General features: G+C 31.5%; 1 protein-coding gene across 1 annotated transcript in view; it reads left to right on the forward strand.

Annotated features, from left to right (window-relative positions):
• Window positions 1-14447, forward strand: part of LOC148943694 (ras and EF-hand domain-containing protein-like) — a 148903-nt gene that overhangs the window by 14337 nt on the left and 120119 nt on the right. Inside the window, exon 3 of the mRNA XM_089101203.1 lies at window positions 9729-9912. Within this exon, the coding sequence (XP_088957329.1) occupies window positions 9729-9912 (184 nt within the window). The remainder of the gene's footprint in view (window positions 1-9728; window positions 9913-14447) is intronic.

Genomic DNA, 14447 nt, shown 5'->3' on the forward strand with positions numbered 1-14447 from the left:
TTTTCTGTTGAAGATAGAAAAAAGTCGTACTATGATTGTGAATATTCTCCATCAAGATAAAAAGTTCCACTTTAAATATGAGATTTCTCAATGAAGGAAAGAATAGTTCAAGTTCTCTTTTGATAATTTCTCAATGAAAAAAGTTACGGATCAATTCTAATTTTTTCATAAATAAAAGGGTTCCTATTTTCATTTCTGAATTTTCACAAAAAAAGTTACAGATCAATTCTAATTTTTTCCAGTGAAAATAAAAATGTTCCACTTCAGTTCTGAATTTTCTCAAAGAGATGAAAAAATTTAAAGTTCTGTTTTAAATTTCTCCTAAAAGATAGAAAAAAGTAATACTTTGATTGCGAATATTCGCTATGAAGATAAAGAGTTCCACTTTAATTCTAAGATTTCTCAAAGAAAAGAACAACGTTACAGTTCAATTCTAATTTGATCCAAAGAAAATAAAAAAGGTTCCACTTCAGTTCTTAATTTTCTCAAAGACATAAAAATTTAAAGTTTCGTTCTAAATTTTTCCATGGAAGATAGAAAAAAAGTTATACTTAGATTGTGAATATTCTCCTTGAAGATAAAAAGTTCCACTTCAATTTCAAGCTTTCTCAACGAAGTGAAGAAAAGAAGTTCAAGCTCTCTTATGAATTTTCTCAATGCAAAAAAATAAGTTACAGATCAACTCTATTTTTTCCAAAGAAAATAAAAAGATTACACTTCAGTTCTGATTTTTCTCAAAGAAGTTAAAAAAAATTTAAAGTTCTGTTCTAAATTTCTTATTAAAGATTGAAAAAAGTTATACTATTATTGTTAATCTTCGCGATGAATATAAAGAGTTCCACTTTAATTCTGAGTTTTCTAAAAGAAGTGAAGAAAATTTGAAGTTCTCTGCTGAAGATAAAAAGTTCTACGTTAATTCTGAGTTTTCTCAATAAAGTGAAGAAAAGTTCAAGTTCTGTTCTGAATTTTCTCAAAGAAAAAAGTAAGTTACAGATCAATTCTAATTTTTTGAGAAAATAAAAAGGTTCCACTTCTGTTCTGATTTTTCTCAAAGAAGTGAAAAAATTTAAAGTTCTGTTCTAAATTTCTTGTAAAAGATAGAAAAAAGTTCTACTTTGATTGTGAATATTCACCATGAAGTTAAAGAGCTCCACTTTAATTCTGATTTTTCTCAAAGAAGTGCAAAAAGGTTCAAGTTCTCTTCTGAATTTTCTTAAAGAAAAGAAAAAAAGTTAGCTCAATTCAGAATTTTACCAAGGAAGAGAAAAAAGTTCTACTTAAGTTCTGAGATTTCTCAGATATGAAAAAAATTTAAAATTTCTGTTCTAAACTTCTCCGTAGAAGATAGAAAAGAAGTTACAGTTGAATTCTGTATATTCTCAATGAAGATAGAAAAAGTTCCACTTTAATTCTGAGTGTTCTCAGAGAGGCGAAGAAAAGTACAAGTTCTCTCTTCTGAAGATAAACAACTCCACTTTTAATTCTGAATTTTCTCAAAGAAGTGAAGAAAAGTTCAAGTTCTCTTCTGAATTTTCTCAAATAAAAAAAGTTACAGTTCAATTCCAAATTTTTCCATACAAGTTAGAAAAAGTTAAACTTCGATTCTGAATTTTTCCTCCAAGAAGAGAAAAACTTCTGATTTAATTCTGTATTTTCTCGAAGAAGTGAAGAAAGTTCAAGTTCTCTTCTGAATGTTTTCCCAGAGAAGAAAAAAGGTTCCACTTTAATTCTGAGTTTTCACAACGAAGTGAAGAAAAGTTCAAATTCCCTTCTAAATTTTTCTCCAAGAAAAAAAATTATAGTCCAATTCAAATTTTTTCCAAAGAAAATAAAAATCTCCGACTTTTTAATAAAAATTCTAATTGTTTGACATGCTAGTGTATCCTAAAATAATAGTAATGTTTGTCTGAGCGGGTGTGCTGTCATCTATAACCAATCTAACCTTCTTTTTTACTGAACTTTTTGGACTTAGAAAAATATTCAACTTTTTTTTACGAATAATAAAATGACATGAAATCTGCTTGTGGCTGTACCACTCGTACTCTATGCTTGCTCTTACATCAGAAGCGGCTTTCCCAGAGGTACTCCTTGGTAGGTTCTCGAGACTACCTAGTTTATTGCATATATTAAATCAGCAATTTTCACCGATTGGAGGGATAAACACCGGCATCATATTTAAAAAAAGTGAAAATGAATTATTCGAAAAAAGTGTGTACACATGATAAAGTCATCGTTGCCTTGAATGCTGACAAAGAGGTATGTTTAATCTATGAAACAAGTACTAGTGGAGATCTTATTGGGAATGTATGCCTACGTTACCATGACAGTGAGGAGTTAAATTCCTTTGGAGTACCCAAGAATATCTATCACGCAAATGATCAATGTGTGAAACTCTTATTTCCGGAGAAGATAGTACTCACAGAGAATGCAAACATAAAAATAATAGTTGATGAAGAGGGGCAGCTTCTAGCTAATGGTTCTGGTAACATGTTACCCGTTGATAGATCTTATCGTCTTCTTTTCGGTGTTAGCATTCGAATGAAAGCGAAGGGAAATACAAGACTTGCATACTGCTGCACTAATATCGTAAATAATATCTTGTCTATGTGCAAGAACTATCACCTCTGTAAAAATAATGTGATAATAGACAATGAAATCGCTGTCAAAATAAAAAGGGCATTGGCAGACAATACCACTAATGAATATGATGATAAATTAATGGAGAATAAAGCAAAAGTGACTATTATTACTACCAATAATCATATAGTCAATGAATCCAATAATATCAAAGATGAAACGTGTATTTAAACTGCAGATGACACCCTAGTAAAAATTGTGTATGACTCAAAATGGATTAATGATTATTCTAGTGATTATGAACTAAGAGAAGAGGGTAACTCTAATGTCGAGTGAGAATTTGATGAATTATTTTATGTAACAGATTCAAAATACCCAACGTTGCTCACTGATATTAATAATATGTAATATTGTTTGTAATACATTTTTATGCTAATATTCTACATGTTGTTACTTCAATAAAAATGTGTTATGCATTAATTTGTTATATTTCTATTATTTTAGGATAAGCTAGCATGTCAAACACTTAGAATGTTAATAAAAAAGTCGAAGATTTTTTATTTTCTTCGGAAAAAATTAGAATTGGACTATAACTTTTTTCTTTTCTTTGAGAAAATTCAGAAGAGAGCTTGAACTTTTCTTCACTTCGGTGTGAAAACTCAGAATTAAAGTGGAACCATTTCCCTTCTCTGGGAAAAAATCAGAAGAGAACTTGAACTGTTCTTCACTTCTTTGAGAAAATACAGAATTAAAGCAGAACTTTTCTCTTCTTGGAGGAAAAATTCAGAATCAAAGTATAACTTTTTTCTAACTTCTATAGAAATATTTAGTATTGAAAAAATTCAGAAGAGAACTTGAACTTTTCTTCACTTCTTCTAGAAAACTCAGAAATAAAAGTGGAACTATTTATCTTCAGAAGAGAGAACTTGTACTTTTCTTCGCCTCTCTGAGAAAACTCAGAATTAAAGTGGAACTTTTTCGATCTTCATTGAGAATATACAGAATTCAACTGTAACTTCTTTTTTATTTTCTACGGAAAAATTTAGAACAGAAATTTTAATTTTTTTTTCATATCTGAGAAAATTCAGAATTGAAGTAGAAATTTTTTCTCTTCTTTAGTAAAATTCACAATTGAGCTAACTTTTTTTCTGTTCTTTAAGAAAATTCAGAAGATAACTTAAACATTTTTGTAATTCTTTGAGAAAATACAGAATTAAAGTGGAACTCTTTATTTTCATGGTGAATATTCACAATCAAAGTATAACTTTTTTCTATCTTTTACGAGAAATTTAGAACAGAACTTTAAATTTTTTTTCACCTCTTTGAGAAAAATCAGAACTGAAGTGGAACCTTTTTATTTTCTCTATAAAAAATTAGAATTGATCTATAACTTATTTTTTTCTTTGAGAAAATTCAGAAGAGAACTTAAACTTTTCTTCACTCTATTAAGAAAACTCAGAATTAAAATAGAATTTTTTATCTTCAGGAGGGAACTTGAACTTTTTTCACTTCTTTGAGAAAAATCAGAATTAAAGTGGAACTTTTTATCTTTATGGCTTTTTTCTATCCTTTACGAGAAATTTAGAACAAAACTTAAAATTTTTCACCTCTTTGAGAAAAATCAGAACTTAAGTGGAATCTTTTTATTATCTTTGGAAAAATTACAATTGATCTGTAACTTATTTCTTTTGATTGAGAAAATTCAGAAGAGAACTTGAACTTTTCTTCACTTTGTTGAGAAAACTTAGAATTAATCTGGAACTTTTTATCTTCAAGGAGAATATTCACAATCAAAGTATAACTTTTTTTTAACTCCAAAGGAAAAAGTTACAACAGAAATTTAAATTTTGCATGTCTTTGAGAATAATCAGAACTGAAGTGGAACCTTTTTTATTTTCTTTGGAAAAAATTAGAATTGAAATGTAACTTTTTCTTTTCTTTGAGATATCTTAGAATTAAATTGGAACTCTTTATCTATATGGTGAATATTTGCAATCAAAGTATAATTTTTTTCCATCTTTTACGAGAAATTTAGAACAGAACTTTAAATTTTTTTCACCTCTTTGAGAAAAATCAGAACTGAAGTGGAACATTTTTATTTTCATTGGAAAAATTAGAATTGATCTGTAGTTTTTTTTTAGAAAATTCAGAAATTAAAAGTGGAACCCTTTTATTTTTTAAAAAATTAGAATTGATCCGTAACTTTTTTCATTGGGAAATTTTCAGAAGAGAACTTGAACTTTTCTTACCTTAATTGAGATAACTCAAGTTTATAATGGAACATTTTATCTTGATGGATAATACTCACAATCAAAGTATGACTTTTTTCAATCTTCAACAGAAAAATTTTGAACGGAACTTAAAATTTGTCTCATCTCTGAGAAAAATCAGAATCGAAGTGGAAGCTTTATTTTTAATATATTTGGAGAAAATTAGAATTAAACTGTAACTTTTTCTTTTCATTGAGAAATATCAGAAGAGAACTTTAACATTTTTGCACTTCTTTGAGAAAACTCGGAATTAAAGTGGTACTATTGATCTTCTTGGTGAAAATTCTCAACCAAAGTACGACTTTTCTCTATCTTTTGCGAGAAATTTAGAACAGAACTTTAAAAATTTTTTCACCTCTTTGAGAAAAATCAGAACTGAAGTGGAACCTTCTTATTTCGTCTAGAAAAAATTAGAATTGATCTGTTACTTATTTTTTCTCTGAGAAAATTCAGAAGAGAACTTGAACTTTTCTTCACTTTATTGAGAAAACTCAGAATCAAAGTGGGACTTTTTATCTTCAGAAGAAAACTTGAACTTTTCTTCACTTCTTTGAGAAAACTCAGAATTATGGTGGAACTCTTTATTTTCATGGCGAATATTCACAATCATAGTATAACTTTTTTCTTCTTTTTTTATTAGAGAAAATTCAGAAGAGAACTTTAACTTTTTTCACTTTATTGAGAAAACTCAGAATCAAAGTGGGACTTTTTATCTTCAGAAGAGAAATTGAACTTTTCTTCACTTCTTTGAGAAAACTCAGAAATATGGTGGAACTCTTTATTTTCAAGGCGAAGGTTCACAATCATAGTATAACTTTTTTCTATCTTTAATAAGAAATTTAGAACAGAACTTTAAAAAAATTTTCACCTCTTTGAGAAAAATCAGAACTGAAGTGGAATCTTTTTATTTTCTCTGGAAAAAATTAGAATTCATCTGTAACTTATTTCTCTTCTTTGAGAAAATTCAGAAGAGAACTTGAACTTTTCTTCACTTCGTTGAGAAAATATAGAATTAAAGTGGAACTTTTTATCTTCATGGCGAATATTCAGAATCTAAGTATACCTTTTTTTTTATCTTCTATGGAAAAATTTAGAACTGAACTTTAAATATTTTGTGTCTTTGAGAAAATTAAGAACTGAAGTGGAACCTTTTTTATTTTCTTTGGAAAAAATTAGAATTGAACTGTAAGTTTTTTATTTTCTTTGAGAAATCCTAGAATTAAAGTGGAACTCTTTATCTATATGGCGAATATTTGCAATCAAAGTATAATTTTTTCCCATCTTTTACGAGAAATTTAGAACAGAACTTTAAAGTTTTTTCACCTCTTTGTGAAACATCAGAACTGAAGTAGAACGTTTTTATTTTCATTGGAAAAAATTAGAATTGATCTGTAACTTTTTTTTGAGAAAATTCAGAAATTAAAAGAGGAACCCTTTTATTTTTGAAAAAATTAGAATTGATCCGTAACTTTGATCCGAACTTTAAATATTTTGTGTCTTTGAGAAAATTAAGAACTGAAGTGGAACCTTTTTTATTTTCTTTGGAAACAATTAGAATGGAACTGTAAGTTTTTTCTTTTCTTTGAGAAATCCTAGAATTAAAGTGGTACTCTTTATCTTCATGAAGAATATTCGCAATCAAACTATAACTTTTTTATATCTTTTACGAGAAATATAGAATAGAACTCTAAATTTTTTTTGCCTCTTTGAGAAAAGTCAGAACTGAACTGGAATATTTTTATTTTCATCGGAAAAAATTAGAACCGATCTGTAACTTTTTTTGAGAAAATTCAGAAATGAAAATAGGAACCCTTTTATTTTGAAAAAATTAGAAACTAAAACCCAACTTTATGAAAAAAATCAAATATTATTAACAAAATCAAATGGATTTTAGACGTGGTTGTTCATATTTCTGAAAACTAAAACCTAGCTTTATTAAAAAAAAACATCTGGTTTTATTAATAAAATCAGATGTATTTTAAACGGGGATGTTCGTATTTCTGAAAATTAAAACCCAACTTCATTTTAAAAAAATCAAATATTATTAATAAAATCAGATGTATTTTAAACATAATTTTTCTTATTTCTGAAAGCTAAAACACAGCTTTATTAGTAAATTAGAAATTATTAATAAAACCAGATGTATTTTAAACGTGGATCCTCTTATTTCTGAAAACTAAAACCCACCTTTTTAAAAAAAATTCAAATATTATTAATAAAATCACATGTATTTTAAACGTGGGTGTTTTTATTTTCGAAAACTGAAACCCAACTTTATTAAAATATCAAATATTATTAATAAAATCATGTTTTTTAAACGAGGATGTTCATATTTCTTGAAACTAAAACCAAACTTTATTAAAAAAAAATCAAATTTTATTAATAAAATCAGATGTATTTTAAACTATGATTTCATATTTCTGAAAACTAAAACCCAACTTCATTAAAAAAATATGCAAAAATGTACCCAATGAGGTCTTGGACCATGGCTCAGAAAAGTGCGAAATAGTAAACCAAGCATCCCAAATCATAGTTTTCAGACAACATACACCTACGAAAGGCTAGGAAATCTAGCTCAGAAAAGTCCAAAATAGCACACTAGACGTAGATAATCTCGGAGACCACACTGCCTTTCCATGACGATAATATAAAAGTTCAAAATAGGGACAAAATCCTTTTTAATAGACAGTGTATAATAAATTCACAGAAAATACCAGATATTTCGGTCACATATACAGTGACCGTCATCAGTAGTAAAACTGAATTTTACTACTGAAATTGACATTTTAGGGGATTATTTGGGGTGAAACATTTAGAGACATGTGACTTGACATAGCTTTACTTCTCAGCTTTGGTCGCTATAATAGACAAGTACACAATATAGGATTTGTGAGATGATTGTGGATTTGAACCATCAAGGACCGCAACCACCAATGGCCCTGTTGGGTCATTGGGAGGGAAACGGGGGGATGGGCCCAACAAGGTGGAGGGAGGGGGCCCCCTTGATGGTTAGGGAGAGGAGGCATTGGAGGTTCAGGTCCTAGGTGGCTAGGGTCATTGGTGGTTGTGGTCCTTGATGGTTCAAATCCATCACCATCTCACTAATCCCTTATTGTGTACTTGTTCATTCTAAGATATGTAAAAAAAAGTAGAAATAAAATTATCATGTTAAAAAAAACTTCCAAAAAGTATAATAAATGGGGGGGTGGGCCCATAAAGTTGGAGGGAGGGGGTCCCTTGGAGATTGGTGAGGGGAACTTGGAGGTTGAGGTCCTTGATGGCTAGGGTCATTGCTGGTTGCGGTCCTTGATGGTTCAAATCCATAACAATCTCACTAATGCCATATTGTGTACTTGTCTATTATAGCGACCACAGCCGAGAAGTAAAGCTAGGTCAAGTCACATGTCTCGAACTGTTTCACTCCAAATAATCCCCTAAAATGTCAAATTATCATGTCAAAAAAATAAACTTCAAAAAAAGTATAAAAAAATGGGGGAGATGGGCCCAAAAAAATGGAGGGAGGGGTCCCTTGGAAGTTGGGGAGAGGGACCTTGGAGGTTGAGGTTTTTGGTGGCTAGGGTCATTGCTGGTTGTTTTCCTTGATGGTTCAAATCCATAACCGTTTCAGTAATCCCATATAGTGTACTTGTCTATTATAGCAACCATAGCTGAGAAATAAAGCTTGGTCAAGTCACGTATCTCAAACTGTTTCACCCCAAATAATTCCCCTAAAATGTCAATTAACCTCTGACGTTTCTTTTGTTCTGGAAACTGTGCAGAGATACATTTTAAATTCCCATGAAGCCTTTTGATTTTTCTGTCATGAATTCTCACACAGTCGAAGCTCTATAAGTTCAAAGTAATTCAAGTCTGTATCAGTTACACATCATCCTATTACATAAGGTTTTTTATAGCAGATAAAGAAGTTACGTAAAATTCAATGCTGAAATTCCAGGGAGATCAATTTCCCAGAAATCTGGTCTAATGTCACTTTGCCCAGTATTTGTAGCTCTGTGATTGGCTTAGAAAAAGGCGTATGATCATGTTATCCTCGTTGTATTCAATGAGCGTGTTGCGTCACTCCCGTTAGTATTCAATGCCCATATATGGACTCCCGGTCGGACTGGCACCCCTTCTTCTACTGTCACTCATCGCTGTTACAATTTTTGTTTACATAAATTCATCAGGCCAAATCGAATATATCATTTGACAAATCAATTTATCCATAAATTACCGTTGGAGAAAATCTAAAAAATACTTTTTTTGCTTATTTACTAGTTTTGCCAATAAAGGTGTCAGTAAACGAAAGGGGAAACAGTCTTGCATCAACAAATTTAGGGCAGAACTTTACGGGCAATTTTATTTTATTTTACCGCACCCCCCCCCCCATCTCCACTATAATTTTATCTCGATTGTCCAATGGAGGCAAATTTTGCAAAAAAAAAAAATATGGGGTATAAATTTGCCCAAATCTCTAAAACAGGCAAAATAGAGGAAAATAAGGGCAAATGCTATCGACTTGGACATCCTAGGAGGATGGAAGAAACAGTCTTCCATCAAAAAATTCAGGGCAGAACTTTACGGGCAATTTTTTTTATTTTACTGCACCCCCCCCCCCCCCATCTCCACTAAAATTTTATCTCTATTGTCCAATGAAGGCAAATTTTGCAAAAAAAATAAATATGGGGTATAAATTTGCCCAAATCTCTAAAACAGGCGAAATAGAGGAAAATAAGGGCAAATACTATCGACTTGGACATCCTAGGAGGAGGGAGGATCAGGGGTTTGAGCTGAGGGTCTCCTATTGCGGACATGCCTACTCCAGCCTCATACCGGATGATTTTCTTTGAGTGACCATTTATAAACCTTTGTACATTTCAGGTATCTGCATTTCAAAGAAACATACATCCGAATTTATTCTTTCAACAACAATGTGGAATGTCTGGCCATCTTCGAGCAGTTCATTTCAAGTATTTTAGAAGAAATCCATGTTATTATAAAAGAAAAACAGGCCATTGAGGAAATGATCAGAAAGGAAAGGCATGCACATGCGGAACAATTAAGAGTAAGTACAATGATCAATTGCATTTCAATCTCTAGAAAGAAAATTACATGCCGAACATCAATGAAAATAAAAGAAAATTGGAAAAATAAAAGAAATTAAATGAGAGAAAATAAAACAAAGAAAAGAATGACTTTTTGACTTTTATTAACATAATAAACAAAAATATAAACCATTACAGATATATATCACTATATTAGGGACAAATTTAAATTTTTGCTAAAACTACATAAATATTTCTAGAAGCTTCCTAGACTAATTAAAATAATAATAATCATAATAAAGAAAATGCACCTTCTCACAAACACCCTCAGAGTAACAACCACCATCGAAATACGACTCCATCCACCCCCACCCTTCAACCAACACCTTATTCTAGCCATATAAAGCCCTCACACCACCCACCCCAAAAAAAACTAAAAAAAACAACTAATTCCCCAATAAATACTCTTTTAATCTTTTTTAACCATGGGAGATGCTCAGCCCTCCTAACACGCAAAGGAAGCAAATTCCATACAGAAGGACCAAGACACTTCAAAGTAAAACCCGATCTCACACTATTTTCTATATCCACAACCAAGTTATGACATCTTCTTGTATCATGCTGATGAACAGAACTTCTGAAACGATTAAACTCACTAAAAGTTTCAGGGACTAGATTATGCACACTACTAAACACAAACATCGCAAATTGATAGTCCCTTGTCTGCCCAACATTGAGTAGCCTTCGAGACTGAAAGCATGCACTCGTGTCTTTCACACTTTTTTACGTACTTCCCAATTATTCTTGCTGCTTTATTTTGTAGAATCTGCACACGCTTGTAATTAACATAAAAATTGCTGCTCCAAACTAAAAATCCGTATGATATATACGGGTGGATTATTACAAAATATATCGTGCGAAGAGTGCGTTCCGGCAGAAAAACCTTCAATCTTCTGAGAATGCCAACTCCACGTTTAATATTCGCGCAAATAATGTCGCAATAATGCTTCTACGAAAGATTAAAGTCATTATGGAAGTCAAGGTACCATAGTGGCTCGACTTGTACAACAGGCTTTTTACACAATAGGACTTTACCACTTACACCAACGAAATTACCCGCTCTACAGAATATCGGCATAAATGTCTTTTTTATATTCATGCACAGCAAACGTAAACTCGTAAATACCTCCCGTACTTTGAACACAGATTTTGTAAGACTGATTTTGAGACTGATTGTAATTTGAGACTGATTTTGTAAGTACTTTTAGCGCAATGTCATCCGCAAAATAATTAATACATACACCCTGCAGATAAAAGTGCATCATATCCGTGTAAACTAGATAAAGTAAAGGGCCCAGCACAGAGTCTTGCGGCACACCACACTTCACAGGAACATACGATGATACTAAATCATTTAAAACGACTTTAAGGGACCTGCCTTAAACCCTCAAACCATCTTAGACAAACTCCATTTATTCCAAGCCTGCTAATTCGATGAAGGAACACTTGGGGGTCAACCGCGTCAAGGGCTTTTGTAATGTCAATGAAAATAGACAGGGCTACTTGACTTGAGTTTATTGCACAGTTAACACTTTGAACCAGATGCTGTAGGGCGTGTGTCATTGAATGACCCTTACAAAACCCAAATTGTGTCTGACTCAAAAGCCTATTCATCTGAAGGAAATTATAGATCCATTTATGTACCACTCTCTTCACTATCTTGAAAAGATAGGTAGAATTGGGGGTCTCCAGTTTTTTATATCTGCCTTGAGATCACTTTTGTGAAGGAAAATGACCTTCGCTTCCTTAAACTGCACCGGAAAGCTTCCCTTTTCATGAGAAAGATTAATGATAATAACTAGACAAGGAAGAATATTTCTTAAAATCACTTCAAGAGCTCGAAGGGATAAACCATAAACACCGGCAGAATTAGACTTAAGCGACTCCTCAACTTTACGCACTTCTTCACTCGTTCACACCTGAAGTTCTATATTTAATGTCTGACCATGGACGTCATTAAAAGTATTGCAGTTCATTTTATTTTATTAACTGCTAAAACTGGACTGCACTTCGGAGTCAAGGTTCGTGAAAAAATTAGCAAATTTATTTACAATTTCAGTTGAATCACCAAACAGTTGACTTCATACAATGGACTCCAGTTTATTACTCTCATTTCCTTTGAAAACTATAGAAAATTTTCTTTCCTCGTCAGCCGAAATATCAGTATTTTTTTTCTGGACTCCTTTTTTTCTGAATACTATAAAAAATAGTAGACAAACTCCATCTTAGACAAACTCCATTTATTCCAAGCCTGCTAATTCGATGAAGAAACACTTAGGGGTCAACCGCGTCAAGGGCTTTTGTAATGTCAATGAAAATAGACAGGGCTACTTTACTTGAGTTTATTGCACAGTTAACGCTTTGAACCAGATGCTGTAGGGCGTGTGTCATTGAATGACACTTACAAAACCCAAATTGTGTCTGACTCAAAAGCCTATTCATCTGAAGGAAATTATAGATCCATTTATGTACCACTCTCTTCACTATCTTGAAAAGATAGGTAGAATTGATATGGGTCTCCAGTTTTTTATATCTGCCTTGAGATCACTTTTGTGAAGGAAAATGACCTTCGCTTCCTTAAACTGCACCGGAAAGCTTCCCTTTTCATGAGAAAGATTAATGATAATAACTAGACAAGGAAGAATATTTCTTAAAATCACTTCAAGAACTCGAAGGGATAAACCATCAACACCGGCAGAATTAGACTTAAGTGACTGCACAACTTTACGCACTTCTTCACTCGTGCACGCCTGAAATTCTATATTTAATGTTTCACCACGGACGTTATTAATAGTATTACACTTCATTTCATTATATTTATTGCTAACACGGGACTGCACCTCGGAGCCAATATTCGAGAAAAAATTAGCAAACTTATTTACAATTTCAGTTGAATCACCAAACAGTTGACTTCATACAATGGACTCCAGTTTATTACTCTCACTTCCTTTGAAAACTATAGAAAATTTTCTTTCCTCGTCAGCCGAAATGTCAGTTTTTTTTCTGGACTCTTTTTTTCTGAATACTAAAAAATAGTAGCTAAAAAATAGTAGCTGAAAGAGGAAAACAACCAGACCCAGGAAACATGATCACATCGGAAAAACTTCGATTCAAATCAATTGAACGAACAAATACATTATCAAAAATCGTTGCAGATTGACTCGTGATTCTCGTTCGAATATTTACGAGTAGATATAAATCATTTGCTATCATAAAATTTAAAAAATCACCATTTTGATTAGATAAATCCAATAAAATAGAGTTAAAATCCCCCATCACTATATGACTAACACCATTCGAAAAATAAAGCAAGAAAAACGGGTTTTAATTTTTATAAAGCAGTGAATACAATAAAATAAACACTTAACTAAACAAAAATACTCCGAATATTTCGGCCCCACGTCCGGGAGCCTTTCTCAACGGAAAAAAATGGAAAAGAATAAAAAAAAATTTCTTTTTAAAAACCTTAACTTACATCAAAATAAAAACATACTAAAAACATAAAGAGAAAGAAAAAAAATATCAAAAGAAAAAATATAAATAAATAGGAAACAAAACTCACATATTAAATAAACACTTCCAATCACTGGCGTATAAACAAAATCGAATGTCTATAATGATTCAGACACGCCTCCTCACTGTATATAAATAGAAATATATTAAAAAAACACTTCCACTCACTGGTGTATATACAAAATAGAATGTGTATAATGATTCAAACACTCCTCCTCACAGTATATAAATGGGAGTGTTTATTTAATATATTCCCATTCATATACTGTGAGGAGGCGTGTTTGAATCATTATAGACATTCGATTTTGTTTCTACACCAGTGAATGGAAGTGTTTATTTAATATATTTCCATTTATATGCTGTGAGGAGGCGTGTTTAAATCATTATTAAATAATAAAAAACAAGTTTTTTAAACTGAAAGTAAGGAGCGACATTAAAATTTAAAACGAATAGAAATTATTCCGTATATGAAAGGGGCTGTCCCCTCCTCAGCGCCTCGCTCTTTACGCTAAAGTTTTTTATTGTTTTAAAAAATAAAGTTGGGAGACAGAGTCAAACTTTTGCGTAAAGAGCGAGGCGTTGAGGAGGGGACAGCCCCTTTCATATACGGAATAATTTCTGTTCTTTTTAAGTTTTAATGCCACTGCTTACTTTCAGTTGAAAAAACTTGTTTTTTTTATTTAATTTCTGATCGTTTTTTAGTTAATGAAGCTTTTATTTTGTCTCACCTTCATTGAATAAACAAACAAAATTTGCATAAAAAATTTACTTTTCTTTTGTTAAATGGCTGTCTCTCAATTTGGTTCTGACGTAATTTACAAATTATCTTACGTAATGCTATTCAATGCCTTGCTCTTTAAGCTAAAGGTCGAATTTTTTTCCAATTTTTTAAAAAATACCCCTTAATTACAAAGGCCGTTAATTAGTATAAATCGCTCTTATGAAAGTACAACAAAATCTTTTGCTTAAAGAGCGAGGTATT

Source organism: Artemia sp. Qi Xiang Cuo, chromosome 15 (genome assembly GCF_049724085.1).
Source record: "Artemia sp. Qi Xiang Cuo chromosome 15, ASM4972408v1, whole genome shotgun sequence".
Classification (NCBI taxonomy): domain Eukaryota; kingdom Metazoa; phylum Arthropoda; class Branchiopoda; order Anostraca; family Artemiidae; genus Artemia; species Artemia sp. Qi Xiang Cuo.